Genomic DNA, 21996 nt, shown 5'->3' on the forward strand with positions numbered 1-21996 from the left:
TAATATAACACGACATATTATCCAGGTTCTTAACTCCGTGTAATAATATCTTGGGAGTTGGAATCGAATCTTAGTTACATACACACACACACACATTATATTATTGACTGACTGATGATATGATCCAGCAAAATACTCCACCTACTACTCTGACCCAGCAAGCAAAACACACACACACAAAACGAGCAACAGCAGCAGCAGCTCTCTGAATCCGGCAGCTTTGGCAATGAATTACTTGTTACCTAGGAAGGGTCGTCGTCGCGACAATGGGTGATGGAGTCGCAGCCGCGGGTGTAGGGGTTGGCGGTGGTGCCAACCCGGCAGTTGTAGTAGGGCACGCCGGGCCTAGAGCACGACACCGCATCCCCCCGCAGAGCGTCGTAGTTGATGTACCTCCGACCGCCGCCGCCGGTCTCCCACAGCAGCCGCCCGTGCGCCGCCTCCGAGCCCATCTGCTCCGCCTCCACCCCCATGTCCATGTCCATGTCCAGGCTGCCGATGGTGATGGCACCATGGACTCCTCTGCCCCGCACCAGCAGCAGCAGCATGAGGAGGACGAAGAGCGGCAACACGGGGGTTGGCGCCCATGGAGGCATTGCAGGAGCTGAGATCTCGAAGAGTGGAACCGTTGTTGTGGCTGGATCTTTTCTCCCTGGTGAAAGAGTGGGGAGTGGATAGTGGAGTGGTGCAGGCGGCCTTAAATACAACGCCACTGCCGACAGTCGTCCGTTGATGATGTTGACGACGTTGCAACCTACACGCACACGCAATTCAGTCGATGAATATTTACTCCCGAGTCAAACCGAAAGTAGATCAGAAGAAGTAGGGATGTGTAGGCAGGCGATAACCCACAAGTGTAGGGGATCGCAACAGTTTTCACGGGTAAGATAACCCAATTTATTGATTCCAAACAAGGGGAGCCAAAGAATATTATAAGCTTTAACAGTTGAGTTTTCAATTCAACCGCACCTGAAATATACTTGCTTGGCCACGAAATATTTGTAGCAACGGTGATATGGAAGTGATGGTGGCAACGGAAATAATAGTGGCAAGGCAACGGAAGTAAAACAGCGAAAGAAAAACAACTTGTGACTAGCAATATTAAAACACTGTAGGCTAAGGAGATGGATGGTTGGTCATGGATGAGAGATATCATGTATTTCATTTGGGGCAAGGCACATAGAAAAGTAATGATCATCTAGGAATATATCAAACATTAGGCATGTATCCCAAGGTAGTCGTGCATGCTTGCAATAAGAACTTGCACAACATCTTTTGTCCTATCATCCCGCTATAAACGGGGCCAAAAGGAACTTATGGAGATTAAGGTGCTCGTGTCAAAGATCACCGGAACAATGCATTAACAATCAATGGATACTTGAAATCCTCAAACTATAATCTAACCCCTTTGGTGTCCCAAGCTGTCACCATTGGGATCACCGGTTCCGGACTATAATAGGTGCATACTACTCATAGATAGGATCTAGAACACAAATATATTCATGAAAACATAAGGTATTCAGATCTGAAATCATGGCACTCGGGTCCAAAGTGACAAGCATTAAGAGTAACAAGTAGTAGCAACGATGATAAACACCATAGTAGATGATAGGCAACATGCCCCCAACAATCCGACGAACTATTACATGATCTAACTCATCCAATCTCTCCCATCCCCTTCACCTACAGTAGGGGGAATTACTCATACATGATGGGGGAAGCCATGGGAGGATGATGGAGTGGTGATGGTGATGACGATGGCGACGATTTACCCTCTCTGGAGGCCAAAACTGCCTCCAGATTAGCTCTCCCGAAGAAGAACCAAGGGTGGCGGCAGCTCCACGTCGAGAACTTGCAAAACGACTTATGTTCTGGGATTTCTGCATCACGGGTAAAAATAGGAGCCAAAGTAGGGCACCAGAGGGGGTGGGCCCCACCGAGGCGGCCTCCCGGCGTGGCCAGGGGGCAGGCCGCGCCCACAGGTCGCCTGGGGGCCCTGTGGCTCCCCTCTGGCCCATCTTCTGGCCCAAGGTTCCTCCCAGTGCATGGATTTTCTCTCTCTTTTATGGGAATTTTTCGGGACGTCTAAATATCCATCTTCCTGCACAAAAGAAAACCATACAGGCAGCTCTGCTGAAAACAGTGTCAGTCCGGGTTAGTTTCATTCAAATCATGCAAGAATGAGGCCAAAACAATAGCAAAAGTGTTTGGAAAAGTCAATACATTTAAGACGTAACAGCAGGTACTCACATGCGAGCAGCCATGGCCGTTGAAGACCCCGAAAAAGTGGTGGCCGGGGAAGAACTCAGGCCGAAGGGAAACAGAGTCCTCCATGTCCCTCCGTCGGCCGCACACCGACGTCATGTCGTACTTGGCGGGCTCAATCTCCTCTAGTGTGACGCCGCAAACCCTAACCCTAGCACAGAAGGAGGAGGGACGCCATGGCTACTCCTAGGCTAGTGGATCTAGGGGTAAAGGCGAGGGGAAGGGTATAGGGTGGGTGGTGGAGACGAGGTCGACGGTGGGTGGCGGCGGCGGTGGTGGGAATCACGGGTGGGAGGGAGGGGAAACAAGACGAGCGAGACAAAGGTGGGGCGACGGGGCATCTCGATTGGATCTGGAGTGTGGGAGAGATTGAAAGGGTGGGTGGGTGCTTAGGGTTTCTGTTTCTGGAGAGAAGCTTGGTTGTTGGATGGGCGCGTGATGGATGGATGGATGCCATGTCATCGATCCGTGTCGCAACCAATTCCACCAATCAAAATTAAGCATATGCAATTGTATTTTTTCTAATGTTTTGCTTCTAATTTTTCACATGATAAAATCCAAAAATGATCTCTTGGAGTACACAAGCTTGCATCTTCGAATTACGAACAATGTTGCCAAAGGGACTTTTCATTTTCTTTGCATGAAAAATCCATTTTCCATTTTTTGAGTGCTCAAAGTGAGTTTTTTGTGAAGGACCTACCAAATATTTGTTACAAAATAGTACCAAATCATTTTTCTAAAAGTTTAAGTCTTATTAAATGTACAATTGATCAAATGGTTTGGTGTCAAAATCTTTTGATCCACCTCTCGTGAAAAAGACAAATTTCCTGTGATTGAGCTTGAAGCAAGTCAAATTTGAACTACAATTGCTTGATAGATTGCTTTTTAGTTTTTCCAAAAATAATTTCTAGATGCATAATTATCTATTTAATCAGAGAAACACCAAAAGTTTTCCAAGATTCAACCACTAGCTAGGAACGGTCATTCCCCCCGTTTTGACAACGTTTTGAAATGGGCATGAAAAGCTTAAAAAATTGAAAAATTGAAAACCCTTGACATTGTGTCATTACATGTTAAAGAGTTACCAGGAAAATAATAAACTTTTAATACTACAATTATTTTAATTTTTTTTCTTCTCAAAAATGAGTTATCATGTGTGAAGATTCATGGCTTTCAAGTCAAATGATCAATCTTATGGCCACATGCATGGCATAGTTTGCTAAAATGATATAATATTATGCATAAGGGTACATCTTGGAATGGCAAACAATGTTGCATAAGGAACTTTTCATTTTCTTTGTACAGAAAACTCATTTTCCATTTTTTGAGTGCCCAAAATGTGTTTTTTGGGAAGGACCTACCATATATTTGTTGCAAAATTGGACCAAATAATTTTTCTAAAATACTAGGACATATTTAATGTACAATTGACGAAATTGTTGGGTGTCAAAAGCTTTTATCCACCTCTCATGAAAAAGATAAATTTTTGTCGATTCAGTTGAAAGCGGGTTAAATTTGAACTGCAGCTGCCTTATGGTTTGCTCTTTATTTTTCCCAAAAATAATTTCTAGGTACATAAGTATCTATTTAATCGGAGAAACACTAAAAAAATTCCAAGATTAACCACTAGCTAGAAACGGTCATACCCGCCTTTTGACCACATTTTGAAATGCGCATGAAAAATTCAAGAAAACAAAAAATTGGAAAAGCTTCGCATTGTGTCATTATATGTGACAATGTTAGCAGGAAAAATAATAAACTTGTAATACGAAAATTATTTTTAAAAAATGTTCTCAGAAATGAGCTATCATGTGTGAAAAATCACTGCTTCCAAGCCAAATGATCAATATTATGACCACATTCATGGCATAATTTGTTCAAACAATCTCATATTGTGCACAAGGCTACGTATTGGAATGACAAACAATGTTTCCTAAGGAATTTCTCATTTTCTTTGGACGAAAATTTATTTTCCATTTTTTGAGTACACAAAATGATTTTTTTGTGAAGGACCTACCATATATTTGTTATAAAATTGGACGAAATCATTTTTATAAAATACTAGACCATATTTAATATACAATTGACCAAATGGTTTGGTGTCAAAAGCTTTTATCCACCTCTCGTGAAAAGGACAAATTTTCGTCGACTCAGATGGAATCGGGTCAAATTTAAACTGCAGCTGCACTATAGTTTGCTATTTTTTTTCCAAAAATCATTTCTAGGTGCACAAATATCAATTTCATCATAGAAACACCAAAAGTTTTTCAAGATTCAACCATTAGCTAGGAACGGTCATACCCTCCTTTTTTTACTGCATTTTGAAATGGGCATGAAAAAATAAAAAAATTGGAAAACCTTGGCATTGTTTCATTATATGTGACAAAGTTACGAGAAAAAATAATAAACTTGTAATACGGCAATTATTTTTAAAAAGTGTTCTTGGAAAATAAGCTATCATGTGTGAAGATTCATGGCTTTCAAGCCGAATGGTCAATCTTATGGCCACATTCATAGCATAGTTTGTTCAAATGATCTCATATTGTGCACAAGTGTGCGTATTGGAATGACAAACAATGTTGATTAAGGAAGTTTTCATTTTCCTTGTATGTAAAAAATCATTTTCCATTTTTCAAGTGTCCAAAATGAGTTTTTTGTGAAGGACCTACCATATATTTGTTTCAAAAATTGTACCAAATCATTTTCTAAAATACTAGACCATATTTAATATACAATTGACAAAATGGTCGGGTGTTAAAATCTTTTATCGACCTCTTGTGAAAAAGACAAATTTATATCGATTCAGTTGGAAGCAGGTTAAATTTAAACTACAGCTATATTATAGTTTGCTCTTTATTTTTACTAAAAATAATTTATAGGTACATAAGTATGTATTTTATTAGAAATACATGGTGTGGTGGCTTGACGTCTAGGTTTTGATGGTGGTCGAGGGCCCCCAACTCCAGAGCGCGTACACTTGCATGGCAGCCGCATGGTCACCGCCTCACCGTTGCGTTACCTCACGTTCTTGGTGGAATAGGCATGTCTGGTGGGTTGAACAATCCATCGGTAGGTGTTAGGAAGAAGAATACAATAGAAGAATCTCACAAGGAGACTGAACTAAGTTCAAACATGAACTAACAGCCAAGTGTTTGATTAGCGGTGCGGGTAATGCACATAGACAATGGGCCTAAATTTTGGCTGAGTATGATCATCTACTAAGGAGACTCTCTTGGCAAAATTTAGCTCAAATGGATGAACCTAGGTGGCACTTGCTTTGCAAAGTACGACACTGTGCAGAAATATGGATGTTGAAGCTGGGATCAAATGAATGAATGGATTGAACTGAAATTTGATGTATGATGTTAATTTGGGCATATGAAGGCACTGTAAACAAATTATACCATTTGGACATGCCAAAGTGACACTTCCTTCACAATGTGTCAATCTTGACAAAAAATGGTAATTGAAACTGGGCTCACATAGATGATTGGATTGAGCTGAAATTTGGAAGAGGATGATAATTTTGGCACATTAAGGCACTGTAAAAATTTCATAAAATTTGGATAAAAAATTGTACTTACTTCACAATGCTCTCTAGTGAACAGAATATTGGGAAAAATATTGAGGGAAACTGGCTAAATTAAATGAGCTAAAATTTGGTGTAGTGAGGTTATATGGTCAGTTTCATTCCGTGGTAATCTTTCATCAACTATAAAGCAATATAAAATGTAGTTGCTTCACAAACTGAAAATATTACCAGAAAAAAGATTGGATGATGAGCTCACATGGATTGTTAGATGGGGCTGAAATTTTGTTGAGAGCTATGTTTTTGGCATATAGAAGATGTGGAATTTTTTTAACTCATCAGGATATTCCTAGCTAGTACTTCCTTCACAAAGTGCTGAGAAAGATTTACTAGGCAAATGGATACGAAAGTTTTCATGAGGCAATGACTTGGATAGTCAAGAGTGCCCAAAATTTTTGAGGGCAATAAAAAAAAATAGATATAACACTTCCTTCACAAAGTGCCATTCTGAACATAATAGGAAAATAAATATTGCTGAATTATTTTCGAAATATGGAAGGAAGGGTTTTCACATATTTGAGGAATATATGATCCAAAGTATTAATGAGAATTTTTCGAGAATTTTTGGAATGACAGAATTGTAGGTTGCTTCACAAACTAGGGCAAAAATTAATACATGGACATGACACGTCGGCAAAACTAATGATGTGGCACCTAGTCATAGCTATGACCACCTATATTGGTCATAATTAGCTACAAATTAGGCAGCGGACCAGGGCTATCCACTTTACAACCATTTCCAGTAAGGAAGTTATGACCTTTATAATGAAAATGGTCGTTAGTTTTCAGGGTTAGGACCCCTCAAGACATCTTACGTCCAATTGGTCTCAAATGGTTGTAGATTTACGACCATTTCTGCGAGCGTCACTGTCATAAGGTCGTTAGTTGACATATTTCTTGTAGTGATACGGCTTCGGATGATATTTCTTTGGTATATAGGCTTGCGACGGCGGAGCGGAAGTTCTAGGTTAAATTTTGGGGTTTTGGGGATTTATATGATTTTTCAGCATTGAAATCACGCTAAACGGAGCCATGCGGTGGTCCCAAACCATGAGGGTGCGCTGAGTGGGGTGGCCGCCTCCTGTTAGCTTGGGGGCACCTGATGCCCCCCTCCGGTGGTTCTTCGCTCTAGTATTTTTTATATGTTTCAGAAAAAAATGTCAAAAAGTTTCGAGCGACTTCGAGAACATTCATTTTCTCCATATGAAAAACACCACGGTAATTTTGCTAAAAGCAACGTCGATTCGGGTTAGTTATAATTAAATCATATAAAGTGCATTAAAATCATATAAAAATATTATAAACATAAGTAAATATGACATGTATATTTCATAAATTATTGATACATTGGAGACGTACTAGTAGTGTGTCTGATAATTCAAGAAAAGAAAAAGCATGGTCTTTTCTATGGATTTTTTGGTTCCTTCCAAGGTAAATGTATTTATGTGGAGATTAACACGTCACTCGCTGTCGACGACGGACATGTACATAAGAGAAATATGTCAACTATGAATGCATGCCCATTGTGTGGAGGAGAAGACTCGTGGAGACACTCGGTCATAAATTATACCATGGTACACTGCATATGGGCTTTATCAAATGAGGAGGTGGTGGGCCCCATAAACATAGTTCTTATCACATATGGCTTTACTTTTGACCGATGATGAGGTGCATATCGATCCTCATCTCAACATCTAGCTCATATCGTTGGCCAATTTTTGCCACCAATGACAAGTGAGAAGGTTTGATCATTTTCATTTTATATTAAAACCAAAAAATTGAAGTGCTCTTCGGTTTAAAGGTTGGACTCAATTATGGTTGGTTGCTTGAGTACAACTTGTAGCATCTCAAGGACCTCGATCCTTGCGAAGCAAGGGATGATCTTAGGAAAATAAAAGAGTAGATCAGATATTTGTTAGTCACATCCATATATATCATGTAAGAAGCCAACACGTTATGAAATCATCTATTCTTCATACTAACATACTTTCTTCGACCTAAAGCCCTCTTGAACCACAATAGACAAGCGATTGGTCGTTATTCATATTTGCCCCTATTCAACCACCATGTCATTATATAACCAGTTGAATTAGTGGTTTAAAATAGAAAGTATTAAATCAAAGTTTAACATAGATTTCTTCTAAGTCGAAACTAGGTTTCACCATCGGTAATTCGAAGAATTTTGAAAAGTGTGCCTGTTTTAAGAGAGAGATGGTAGTGTTGTCATATATTTCACTTCAAAAGTTTGTTGGCATATCATAAGCACCATTTCATAGTTATATGTACACTTATGCATCTATTTAATTATGTTTTGAATTTTCAAAGGGATTGAATGTAGAAATTAATTTAGTAGCGTGCACTTCCAAATAGACGCTGCTAGTGTACGTAACAGGGGCGCTTGATCCTCGTAGTATTCATGCATTTTATTATTTTAAACAGAATTATCGATGTTTTGTATTCGAAATTTTATAAACTACTAAATTTTTATGAGACATTTCAAACATTATGACATTTTTCATATTTTTAAGAAAATGTAAACGGGTTCTGAAAACGATACTTCCCATGTTTAATTTATAATTTCGTAGTGTTAGAAAAATGTACTATCGGACACAACATATAGCAGCGTTTCACCGGAGTTAAACCCTACTCCCTCCGTTTGAAAATAGTTATCATATAAATGTATGTATCTAAATATATTTTAGTTTTAAATATATCTATTTTTATATATTTGTGTGACAAATAATTTCGGACGAAGTAAATCTCTCCCTAATAATAAAGCAAATACGGTTTCTGGTCGTCCGTCATTTAAATTATCCCCATAGTTGACTGAAATTACCCATCAATGCCACTCGTAAGTAAAAAAAAAGGTTCGTTTTTCAGATTTAAGAAGTCGGCGCCGTTCTTTGTTGTTATACCGTCCGATACAATAGCAGTACAAGAATCGATGAGTAGCGCGACGGCTAACGCTTCAAACCTCCACACTCGAGACTAGGGTTCGATCCTAGGTCAGGGCGCCTCTGTTTTGTATTTTTTTTTTCTTTTTTTCCTTCTCTAAATTAATTTCAGATTTCAAAAGAACAAAGTATCAAAAATTTATGAGTATAAAAAATGTAGGAAAAAGCAAAAACTGTTTGTGTATTCGAAAAATATATTCAAAAAGTCATCAAATATTAATGAGTTTGAAAATATTCATTTCTTTTTCTTCTCTAAGTTAATTCCAGATTTCAAAAGAACAAAGTATCAAAAAATTATGAGTATAAAAAATGTAGAAAAAAGCAAAGACTGTTTGTTTATTCGAAAAATATATTCAAAAAGTCATAAAATATTCATGAGTTCGAAAATTGCTCACATATTATAAAACAAATCACGATTTCAAATAAATTGTAATGAAATACTAAATGATCATGATTTTTGTATAAAATTATCCAGTAATCAAAACATATTCATGAATTTGAATAGCTTGTCCATCATCTTTTAAAAAATCTTCATAAAAATTAATACACATCCATAAATAATGAACAAAACGAACTGTCGCTTACATAAAGGTTTTATTAGGAGATCTGTAAAGGTCATTTTATGATTTTATTTAGACCTTTGCATATCAAAAAGCTGCGAGTTTGAAAAAAGTAGAAAAATGATAAACCATTTCTGAATTCAGAAAAATATTCGGAAAATCATAAAAAGTTCATGAGTTCAGAAATTGCTCACACATTATAAAAAAATCACAATTTCAAATAATTTTTCATGAAGTAAGAAATGTTCAAAAATTTAAAAATGATACGCTATTCAAAGCATATTCAGGAATTTGAAAAACATCTCCATCTATTTTTAGAAAATGTTCGCAAAAATTAAAACACATCCGTAAATAATGAACAAAACTAAATGTCGCTTACATAGGTTTTATTACGAGATCTTTGGAGGTCGTTTTATGTTTTTTTAATCCCTCGCGTTAGGTAAAAAAAGGTTTTCGTGTTTTGTACAACGCTGAGCCCAACCAAATTGACACAACTTTTTATGGGTTAGTTTTGTACACAATTATGTTTATTCTCGTATCAGAATACTGGTTATGGTAAGCACCGCTACGCTAAGTTAAGTCGAGGCACATCATTCATCAGTATAGCTCAGGCAGGGTCCGTAAATGCAGTTTGCTCAGCCACAAAATATTATGTTGTGACGCCTTAAAAAATCAAGTCGCGATGAGCATCAATTTTTTGTTTATGAAATCATACTTTTTTATATTTACCACACCTGCATAATCTAATAGTTTTTTCTCGTTACAACGGACGGACATATTTGCTAGTACTAGAAAATGTGAGTTAGCAGCGTTCCCAAAAACGCCACAAGATTTTAAGACCCACCCATGCACGTCGGTACACAGGGTGTTAGGCATCTCACATTAGCAACGCTCGGGTAGAGTTATACACTGCTACTTGACATGACACTGGCAGCGTTTGTCTTGGACGCCCCTAACTCTCACAGTACTGCAGCGTTCGTATTTTTCCAGCAGGCTGCTGGTAATGTTCGCCCAGTCATTCCACACACTTCAAAGGCGTAAAAAAACGCACTGGGGCATAAATGGTTCAGCGCGCAGGACGAAACGATATCGCTTGTCCCTTATTTCGAGTGCTCGCTCCCACGTCCTGGACAGCGACGACTCACGCACGGCTTCCAGCCATCACTAGATCTAGGCGCTGGCGCCAGCACATTTGCTCCGGCGACCCGACGACGTTTCCCCGGCCTATCCCTGCGCCGCCGCTGCTTCCTCCGTCTCCCTTTAGCCGCCGACGCCCCTCACGCGCGACATTCCTCCGATGAACGGCGTATGGCCGCGCACTGCCGCTCGACGCCCACAAGGTGTTCGACAAAACGCTTGCAAGGCATGTATTGCTTCAACTTCACCTTTTTTACATGAATTTGGTGCATGTTTTTATAGTTTTTAGACTAGTTTAAATTCAATATTGTAGATGAGTTCGTCATGTGATTCTTCCGAAGAAGAATTTGATATTGAACAGGAGGAGGACCTTGCAATGATCCTAGCTATGCACATCAACAAAAAGACGAAGCACGATGGTTCGGTTATGGGTCGGCAGAAAATTTGGTGGGATAAAATTGATGCCTACAACAGATTGATGAGGCACTATTTTGTGGAGAATTCCACATACCTCGAGTCCCACTTCAGGCGTTGGTTTAGGATGAGCACCGAGTTGTTCAGACGCATTGCAGAGAAACTGACGAACTCGGACATAGTACCTTTCAAAAGATGACAGGCGCTTTGCGTATGTTGGCATACGGTATTCTGGCTGACCTAGTTGATGATCACTTTGCCATGAATGAGAGTTAGGCCATCATGTGTGTCAAGCACTTCGTAGTTGGAATTATGCAAGAATCAAAACAAAACGGCTATTGGAAATGCTCTTAGGCAAGTTAGTAGGAGGGTCATCCCAAAAAAAACAAGTTAGTAAGAGCGTCCATATTGACGAGGATACTGCTAATTGTAAAAATCCTATAAGTGTTTTTCTACCAGTGCGTGGCACACGTCCCCACTATACCCCACGAAGAACTAGAGCAAAAATGTGCAAAAGTGCCCCTTTGCTCCTAAGTGCATATGCACCCGGATGAACAGTAAATTCTAAAAAATGGAAAAACAAAATTCAAATATTCCAAATTTGTTTTTTGACAACAATTCTCCAGAATTTTTTCTACGTATGAACTTTCATGAAGCGATAACATTCACAGAAATTTCGGGAAAGAAAAACAAGCAGCCCAAATGCTTCAAAAATGAAATTTTAGATTACTGATTTTCTTTTTAGCACATCGAATGATATTTCTTCATAAAATTCTGCACGGGAGTGGAACGATCCTACGTACATGTGTGTTGTAATTTTTCCAGATTTTTAAATTTAATTTGCTATTTTCCGCATATGCTGATGTGCACCCGGGAGCAGATACTTCATGTCCAAAAAGCGTGCGCCTTGTTTCTGTGCCACAGAAGGATCTGCCACGGCATCCTACATGGCACCGTGATTCATGACTAACACCGATCTGAAATGCCCTTCATGAGTTTCTTGGTATGATCCATGTGGGGAGTTTATTACCGTACACCTTGTACCTCGGAGTGCTTAAGATGGCAAGTGGCTAGTGCGTGCACACGCTAAAGCAAGACAGTGATCGATAGTTAGTAGCGGTAGTGCTATGTTCATTTTACATGCGCTTTCCAGGTATATCTTGAATCCAAGGTTTTGGATTCAAGTGCGCATGGAGGTATAGTAGAGTGATTGGCCATGTCACATCCAGGAGCCGTTTTAGCCAAGAGATTAGGTAATTAGTTTTGTAAACCACCGAGAATGGATGGTTGTTTAGGTTATCCGTTCCGTAAAGTTGCGCCAAGCTGTTAAGCCTAAAAACGACGAGAGAAAGAGTGCATCAAAACAAGTACTCCCTCTGTTCCTAAATATAAAATCTTTTAAAGATTACACTATAAACTACATACGAAGTAAAATGATTGAATCTACACTCTAAAATATATCTATGTATATCCGTATCTAGTTTATAATGGAATGTCTAAAATGTCTTATATTTAAAACCGAGGGAGTAGTACGTTGCTCTCAACTCTGATCTGAACTTCTATTTAGTATTAAAGACCTGAGTTGTTCGGGTATACACACACTCGCTAATATCTTCCCTGTCATAAAAGGTGCACAAGCATCTTCCTTTTGCAAATATCTTGGTTCAAACATGGCGTTCTTTTTAAAACTATTCAGAATGGAGTCAATATCTTCCTGTGTCAAATATCTGCACTTTAACAGTTTAACATACTTGTTTTTATGTGCTTCAGAAGAAGAGTTGTTCACGCTAACCTCTGCTAAAGCTGCACTAGCTAATGTCTTCCTGCACAAATATCTTCTTTTGAGCATATACTCTACTAGTTTCTCAACGACGATACATAGAGAGTTGTTTAACTTAGCTCTCCAATAAAGATGCACCAAGCAAATATCACCCTTCTAAGTTATCACTCCCATTGGGCAATATATGATAATGAATTTAAGCATTTGGTGCCACCAGCGAATGGAGATGGTGGACGTGATTCTACCTCTATGTACGTAGCAGATTGTGCATTAGCAGTGTATCATATGGCGTGGTATATTATTCTTACCGGACAATGTGATATATAGTTAGCTGTATTTCGATGTTATTTCGTTGTACTTTGGTAATCGCCGATCCATAAATATGTTTTCTCCGTCAGAAGAAACCCTGCAGAGTCGTGGCAAATCCATGCAAGATCATGGCAGCCTAGGTTGCAACGCTGGGAGGTGACAGCGGGATACTTAACAGTACAACGGTACAAAGGCTCCCAGTCAGGTGGTAGTGGCCTCACATGTGTTGAGAAGCTTGGAGAAAAGAGTAAACAAGTATCTTACTTTAGCATACTTGTTTAGAAAATTCTCAAGAGAATTGTTTGAATTATCATTCCCGTAAGGACAAACCGAGAATTGTTCCCCCACTAACTGCATCACACTAGTTGTTCGGTGTGTCTTTACGGGAATTATCATATATACAGGAATGACGGGGGACATTGCAGATTTCCGTTGAATAAGCCTTATTCACGCTTTTGTCAAAATTATTGTCAAGATCATGACCATTCGGTTAGCCCCTTTCATAAACGGTCTGGTTTTCAGGACGCAAAGGGTGTTCATCAAGACTATAATTAAGTATTCATGACAACTTATTGCTTGTATGAGGGTTCACTCGACGTCCACACACATGACAAACACGCCGTCCTTCCTTTTCAAGCTTGACATTCAGAAAACATTTGATTGAATTTGCTGAAACTTTTTGCTAGACTTGCTACAACGTAGAGGATTCCCTCCCTGATTTAGGAATAGTGTACCGGCCCTTTGGGCATCATCATCTTAGAGGGTGCTTTTGAATGGCGTTCCATTATACCCCATTAAGCTCGGTAAGGGGTTGTGTAAGGGTGATCCGCTATCCCCTTTGCTTTTTGTCATTGCCATCGATCTCGTGCAGCAATTGCTCACCAAAGCAACAGATCTAGGAATACGACATCGATTGCGTGGCCGTGCCACGACCTTACGCACCTCTTTATATGCTGACGACACAGCCATCTTTGTCGCCCCCATCAAAGAGGATATAGAGCAGCTGGCGGGTATTTTGAAAACTTTTGGAGAGGTTACATGTCTTGTGGCGAACCCTCTAAAAAGCATCGTGGCTCCGATCCGTCGCGGTAACATTGACCTCTATGATATCCTCCACAATTTTCCTGCCAACTGTATGGGATTCCCTCTTCGGTATCTTGGCCTGCCGCTATCCACCCACAAACTAAAGACGGTCGACTGACAATTTTTGGTGGACAAGGTGGCGCCCAAGCTTCCTCCTTCGGAAGGAAACAACATTAACGCAGCGGGCTGGTCCTGCCTTGCCAAGTCAGTCTTAACTTCAGTCATGATCTACTTCATCACCGTGCTTGTCATTCCACATGGAATCAATGCGAGTATAACCAAGATTCAGAGGGCTTTTCTATGGGCTGGAATCGATCACGTTTCAGGTGGGAAGTGCAAGGTAAATTAAAAAATGGTATGTCGCCCAACCTCTCTTGGAGGTCTCGGAATCCTTGATATGGAAAAATTTGCAAGGGCGCTTCGCCTCCATTTGCTTTGGTTTTCTTGGATGGATCCTCAAAGGGCATGGGTTGGCTACGAAACTCCGTGCGATGACAAACACAAATGTTTATTCTTCACGGTCACCGTGATCACTATTGGCAATGGCAAGAAGGCCAGTTTCTGGCACACTCCTTGGCTTTCTAGTCAAAAACCAAAGGGCATCGCTCCGGGCATCTTCGTCCTATCTAAGCGAACAAACTTCTATGTTGCCAAGGCAATGATTAATAATGATTGGATCCGCCAAACCAACATGGAAGGGGGGGGGTCTCTGTAAACATTACCCAGGAATTCTTTGACCTTTTGTGCAAAACCTAAGAGATCAACCTCATTCCGGACATTAAAGATACCGTTCGTTGGAAATTCACCAATGATGGTTGCTACTCAGCGGCCACTGCTTACCGGATGCAGTTTATGGGTTTGATTAACTCCAAATGACGAGAATGGTCTCGAAGATTTGGCCACCCCCCAAGAGTAAATTCTTCTCTTGGCTAGTTCTTCAAGATAGAATATGGACTTCCGACAGATTGCAACGCGGAGGGTGGCAAATCTGCAACCTCTCTCAGTTGTGCAAAAGCGAGCCAGAATCAGCATCCCATCTTCTGTTTAAATGTCGTTACACCATAAGAGTCTGGAACATGATTTATGATTCGATGGGGATACAGTGTGCAACGCCCTCATGGAGTGATCCGCAAACAGTCAAGCGATGGTGGTCCGCCAATGATGGACGACCCGGCTATTCTAGAAAGGCGGGAATCTAGCTGCAAATGCTTGTGTGGTGGGAAATCTGGAACACAAGAAATGCTATGGTCTTCTGTAACAAGGAATCTTCGACCACGAGAGTGGTGGCAATAATGAAGGACGAGGCCAAGACGTGGGTCATTGCCGTGGCTAAAATTTTGAGCAGTTTATTTCCGGGAGAGTGGTTCCTTTTGTTTCCATTAGATCCGTGTGATCCTGTAAGCTTGGACGTTTGTATAAACTTCTTCTTACTTAACGAGACGAGGCAAAGCTTTTGCCTCCGTTTCAATTTATTTTTATCATATATACCTAAATGGGTGTGTGTGTTTATATATACGGTGCATGTTACTAGAGTTAATCTCCACTAACTCTAATCCTCTTAACATGCAAGTATACCACCTCACCATGTCATCATGCTTGAACTAAATAATTGATCTTCACTAACTTCAATTCTCCCAAATGCAACTATGTCATCTCATCATGCCATCATGCATGGGAAAATACCTACATTAACATGCATCATGCATTCTACTCATATTTAATAAATATTATATAGAATAATCAAATACAACAAATTAAATTTTAGTTATAATTCACAAATTTTTATTCTAAATAATAATGTTTCATGCAAACAACTCTCAATGAAATAATTTTAAACAGTTCTAACAACAACATGCATGGTATCATGTGTAGTAAAACCTGTTTTTGTAAGTGCATCTAGTGCCCCTTAGTGATTTTGGTGGATTGAAGACTTATAGGTTAAGAGACTGATATGTTTGTGAGTGTACACATGCTCTATAAGTCGCTGATGAGTTTGAGTTATTCGAATAATATCGACCCCTAAAAATGTATGTCTTCGGGTGAAGACTTTGATCATTCCTTGAAGACTTTGATAGCGAAGAAATTGCTATTTCTCATGAAGACATTGAAGATGAGGAATTCGGTGTGTTCCGAAGAAAATGCTCTGAATACTTTGAAGCTTGAAGATTTACTCTTTCTATTTCATTTTCTTCATTCTTGATTCATAGGAACACCGTACTGTTAAATGGGGTCGAGGTAATACTAAGGAAATATTTCCTCATGATGCTCAACTCAAACCTACATATACCAAATCCTTGAAGTGAGGAACATGAGAGACATGAGGACTTTCATAGTTGAAAGTCCCGACCGTTGCTGCGCCTCGCGCCACCTGTCCCCAATCGTATCCACACAACGGTCATATCATCGGGGGCAATAATGTCATATCATGTCGGGATGCTCCCACACTATAAATAGCCTCCCCCACAACCACTAGCTGGTTGGTTGCTCCGAGAGGAACTCACACTTGCATTTAGAGCAACCCAATTCCTTGAGGACTTTGAGCGAAAATCATCAAGTGAGGAAAAACCCAAAACACCCAAACCAAAACCCAAAACCCAAAGTGGTTGAGCATCACTGAAGAGATTGTTCCTGTGTGGAACTGACGCTTGTTACCTTTGAGGACCGTGCATCCTCTAGACGGTTAGGCATCATGGTCTAGATCATCCAGCATTCAATTGTGGGTCGCCGGGTGACCGAGTTTGTGAGGGTTTGGAAGTCTGTCCTGAAGACTTACCACGAGTTTTGGGCAAGGATTGTGTGTCCTTAGCTCAAGGAGACTACGGTAGGGACTGTGTGTCCTTTGGTTTAATTACCAAGCCGCTCCAAACTAGACATACAATTATCACAACAGTTGGAACTTGGTCATCAAATCATTATATTCATAGAGCTACGAGTTCTATTTCTTTAACTCTTTCATTTCCTCAATTGCATGTTGATGACTTTGATCGGTACTATTTGAAGAATTTGGCTGAAGGCTTTCTCTGAATTCCTCACCTCAAATTCCTCACCTAAGTTATTCCTCACCTGCTTATCCTGTTTACATGACCTGTGCAAACCGAATACTTCAACTCACTCTGAGGACTTAGTTATAGTCGCTTTTGCATATATGTTTAAGGACTATTTCCGCTGCACTCAGTTCATGATTAAGGACTTTCCTCACTAGGAATTTCCTGACTCATGACTTTGTAAAAATTTCCTATTCACCCCCTCTAGTCGATATAATGGACTTTCAATTGGTATCAGAGCAAGGTACTCCCTTGTTCTGTGTGATTTTAGTTTAACCACCTTGAGTTTTGGTTATGTCGACCACAGGTATGATCAAGGTTACTGGGGGTTGTCCTACCTTTGAAGGAAAGGATTTCCCCTACTGGAAGAACAAGATGCGAATGCACCTTGAAGCAATTGACAACGATCTCTGTTATATTGTGGAAAATGGTCTTCCCTCTGTCACTTCAACTATCACTGCCGCTGATGTGAAGAAATTCAAGCAACTCGTCTCTCAAGCAAAGAATATCATCTATGACCATCTGAGCAAAGGTCAGTATGACAGAGTGAGTGCTTTGGGCTCTGTGAAGCTTATCTGGGAAAGGCTGTCCAATGTCAATGAGGGAGTCTCCACATAGCATGACTCTCGAGTTGATGTTCTTCGCAATCTCTTCAACCGCTTCAAGAGACTCGATAATGAAAGCTGCCAAGATACCTTTGATCGCCTCACTGACATCTACAATGAGCTTCAGGATCTTGGAGCCACAGACATCACTGACCATGAAATTGTGAAGAAACTGCTATGATCTCTTGATCCATCATTTGACACACTAGTACTTATGATTCAAGAATGAAGAGACTACACGATGTTTGATCCTGCTAACATACTTGAGAGACTCAATACTCATGAATTCCAACAAGAAGAGAAGAGAGACCTTTATGGACCAAGCTATTCAAGACCTTGTGCGTTGAAGGCAAAGGCGGTTTCCTCATTTGAAGAAGAAGAATTTGATTGCAATCCTAGTGATCTTAAAGAACTTCATCGGGAACTTGCTATGCTCGTGAGGAAATTCCAAAAGTTCTCAAGGCGTGGCCAGTTCGGAAAGTCTTCAAGAAGAGACATGAAGAAATCAGAATCTTCACCTGAGGACTACAAGAAAAGAACCTGCCATAAATGCAAGAAATCTAGTCACTACATTTCTAATTGTCCCCGTTGGGTGAAGGAGTCAAGGAAGAAGAAGTACAAGGATGACAGTTCTGAAGAATTGAAGAAAAAGAAGAAATCATCAAAGTCCTCATCTTCAAAGTCCTCATCACACAAGAAGACCAGTTTCAGAAAGGCTCGGGCACTCATTGGCAAGGAAATGGATTCTGAAGAAGAATCTGAGGAATGTGATGAAGAGGAAGGTTCTGAAGTGGAGTTAGAGTCTGGTGTGGCAAGTCTGGCACTTGCTACCACATTCGACAGCAAGTCCATCTTCAACCTTGAAGAGAATGATGACCATGATGATGACTTTGCTCCCACCTATTGCTTCATGGCCAAAGGTTCAAAGGTACCAAACCACACATCCTCTTCTGATTCTACTCACCATGAACCTGATAATTATCAAAAACCCAGTTACTATAAACTTGCCAACATTGCCACTAAGCAACAAAGTGCTATTGAAAAGCTTGAGAAATTGCTAGACAAAAGCGATGACCTGTTGAATGGTGAAATGAATCGTACTCAAATCCTCACTGAAGATGTTCAAAGTCTCCAGTCTATATTTAATCGTCCTCAAGAATGTTATGGTACACTCTTGGCTGATCATGAGAAGCTTTCCTATGAATTTATTCAAAGGAAGCTAGATCTTGAGAAGCTGAAAATGTCCCATGATGATCTTCGAATGGAAAATGATTCTTCAGGATCATCATTGCACTCTCTTGGCTGATCATGATAAGCTTCCTTATGAATTTATTCAAAGAAAGCAAGGTCTTGAGAAACTAAGGGCGTCTCATGATGATCTTTGAAGTAAAATGATTCGTTGCTTGCTCAACAGATCAGTACCAATGAGGAAGATTTCATTCCACCATGTTTGAAATGCATCTATCGCTACAAATTCTTCAACTCTTCCTGTGGTAACCAATTCCTCACATGAGGAAACCACAGATGTTACTGATGAAAATGCAGGGTTGAAGGAATTGTATGTGACAGGCATATAAAGAAGTCTCAAAGGGCACCAAACCCTTTGCGATGTGTTCAAAAAGTAGGTTCTTAACAGGAACCCGAGGAAAGAGGGCATTGCCTTTGAGAGGAAACTGAATGTTGATGGGTCATACTGAAAACCTGAGCAGTACCCCAAAACCTCATGGGTTTCTGCAAAAGGACCTCCTGTTGATCCATCTACCCTAACAGGCTTTGCATGTGAAATGTCTTATTCCTCTGATGAGTCCTTTGACTCTAACTATAAAGTGCTCAAAAATCAAGCTCGTGAAGTATTTGCTCGATATGCTGGAACTAACTGCAGGAATGGACCACCTTGAGGAAAATTTGGGTTCCAAAAGCAGCTTGGAAAGTCTTCAGTGAATGTCCTCATGACACCACCAGTGAAGAAGAGGAACCCCAGATAAAATTCCTCAGGTGGACCAAAGTATTCACGAGGATCAAATTACTCAAATGGTCAAAACTATGCTCGTACTTGCACTAATGCTTCTGATATGCAGGGAAAGTACAAGGGACATGAATTTCTGCACTATTGCTCAAATCACTATCTTCTTAAGTCCTCAAAGAATTTATGTGCCTATTCATTTGAGTCCTCAAAGAATTGCTAAAAGAAGTGCATTAGCTTCAATGCCTCAATTCTCATATGGTGCTCGCACGATGATGAACTCTTTACCACCCCTTCATATGTGGGTGGTGAAGAAATCGAACTAATCACTTCTGCACGTCAGATCTCCAGATGAAAGTCATCATTTGAAGAATTTGCTCGAGACCTGAGGAAATTGCTTGATAGGACGCAAGCTAAAGCATGATGAAATGATTTATCAGTTCACACGTCCTCTTTATGTCTAAAATTTATTTTATGTGATGAAATTGAAGTATGATGAAATTGATATCATATTCTTCAAACTGAAGCATATGGGATGGTAAGAAGCACTAATTCATCTGTAGGACGACCAACCCAAGACTACAGAGTGGGTTCTTGATAGTGGGTGTACAAATCACATGACTGGTAATAAAACCTTATTGATTAATACCCAACTGAGCCCATCACCACTGAAGCATATCACCTACGCTGATAAAGGTAATAGCAAAGTATTGGGACTTGGTAAGGTGGCTATCTTTAAGGACCGACACATGGACAAAGTCATGCTTGTCGAATCCCTTGGGTTTAACCTCATGTCAGTCTGAATGATTTGTGATCTTGATATGATTGTCATCTTTGGAAAATATAGATGCGTAGTCATCATGGAATGTGACAAATCCAAAGTCTTCGAATGCTTTAGGAGAGGAGACTTGTATATTGTTGATTTATCTAGAGGTCCTCAGCTAGCCACGTGTCTACTAGCAAAAACCTGAGAACGCTGGCTATGTCATCGACGACTTGGTCATGCAGGCATGAGGAATTTGCACACACTGGCAAAGAAGAAGCATGTCATTGGCATCAAAACCATCAAATTCCTCAAGGACCATCTCTGCGGGGCTTATGAGTCTGGAAAGATGACGAGATCCAAACACCCCTCGAAGACTATCATGACTGCTACTCGTCCTTTTGAATTACTTCACATGGATCTCTTTGGACCTACTCATTATGCTAATCTAACCAATACAACATCTCTATATGGCTTTGTCATCGTTGATGATTATTCTCGTTATACTTGGGTGCATGTCATTCTTTACAAAACTAAATTGCAGGAAGTCTTCGAACGATTTTCCTCAAGGGCCTCAATGAACTTCGGCGTCAAGATCAAACACATCAGGAGTGACACTAGGACAAATTCAAGAATACATGCCTTGATGATTATCTTGATGAACTTGGTATTACTCACGAATTGTCTGCTCCTTATACTCCTCAACACAATGGCGTCGTTGAGCTCAAGAACAAGACTCTACTTGAAATGACATGGACTATTCTTGAAGAATATCAGACTCCTCATCGCTTTTGGACTGAGGCTATCAACACTGCTTGCGAGATCATCAACAGGGTATATCTTCACAAATTCCTCAAGAATACTTCATACGAACGCCTCATTGACAAGAAACTCAACGTAAGTTATTTCAAAGTCTTCAGTGCAAGATGCTGGATTAGCGATCCTCACCATAACTCAAAACTTGCACCAAAAGCACATGAGGGTTTTATGCTCGGTTATGGAAAGTACTCGCACACCTACAGAGTCTTCAACACCTATCACAAAAAGGTTTTTGAAACTATAGATGTGCGATTTGATGAAACTAATGGCTCACAAAGAGAGAAACTATTTGTTGTGCCACATAAATTAAATGAACCAAAGAGATGTCATTCCTACTTAGGAACAACCTCCTGTTGAATAATTCGTCCCCAACAATGATGAAATTCAAGCGGGTGTGCGTGAGGAAATTGCTCGAGATCAAATTCCTCAGCCCAACCAAAGTCTTCAACCTACGCATCCGAGGATTGCAGATGAAGTGGAAATTGACAAAATCCTCGATGAAATCAATGTACGAGGTCCCCTCACTTGCTCAAAAGCCTCACATTTAGTTAACTTTTTTGGGCATTTCTCCTTTGTGTCTATCACAGAACCCTCAAAAGTTGATGAAGCCTTCATGGAACCTGAGTGGATTCAAGCCATGCAAGATGAACTTCTTCAATTCAAGTTGAATGACGTCTAGGAACTCATCAAAATACCTGATCCTCGCAAGCA

At 40.1% G+C, this 21996-nt stretch overlaps 1 protein-coding gene across 1 annotated transcript; it reads right to left on the reverse strand.

The window, feature by feature from the left end:
• Nucleotides 1-242: 242 nt before the first annotated feature.
• Nucleotides 243-596, reverse strand: LOC123400481 (protein RALF-like 1). The gene has a single exon (XM_045094654.1). The coding sequence runs from the start codon at nt 594-596 to the stop codon at nt 243-245; it is 354 nt and encodes a 117-aa protein (XP_044950589.1).
• Between the last annotated feature and the right edge of the window lie 21400 nt (nt 597-21996).

Source organism: Hordeum vulgare, chromosome 1H (assembly GCF_904849725.1).
Source record: "Hordeum vulgare subsp. vulgare chromosome 1H, MorexV3_pseudomolecules_assembly, whole genome shotgun sequence".
NCBI classification, from domain to species: Eukaryota; Viridiplantae; Streptophyta; class Magnoliopsida; order Poales; family Poaceae; genus Hordeum; species Hordeum vulgare.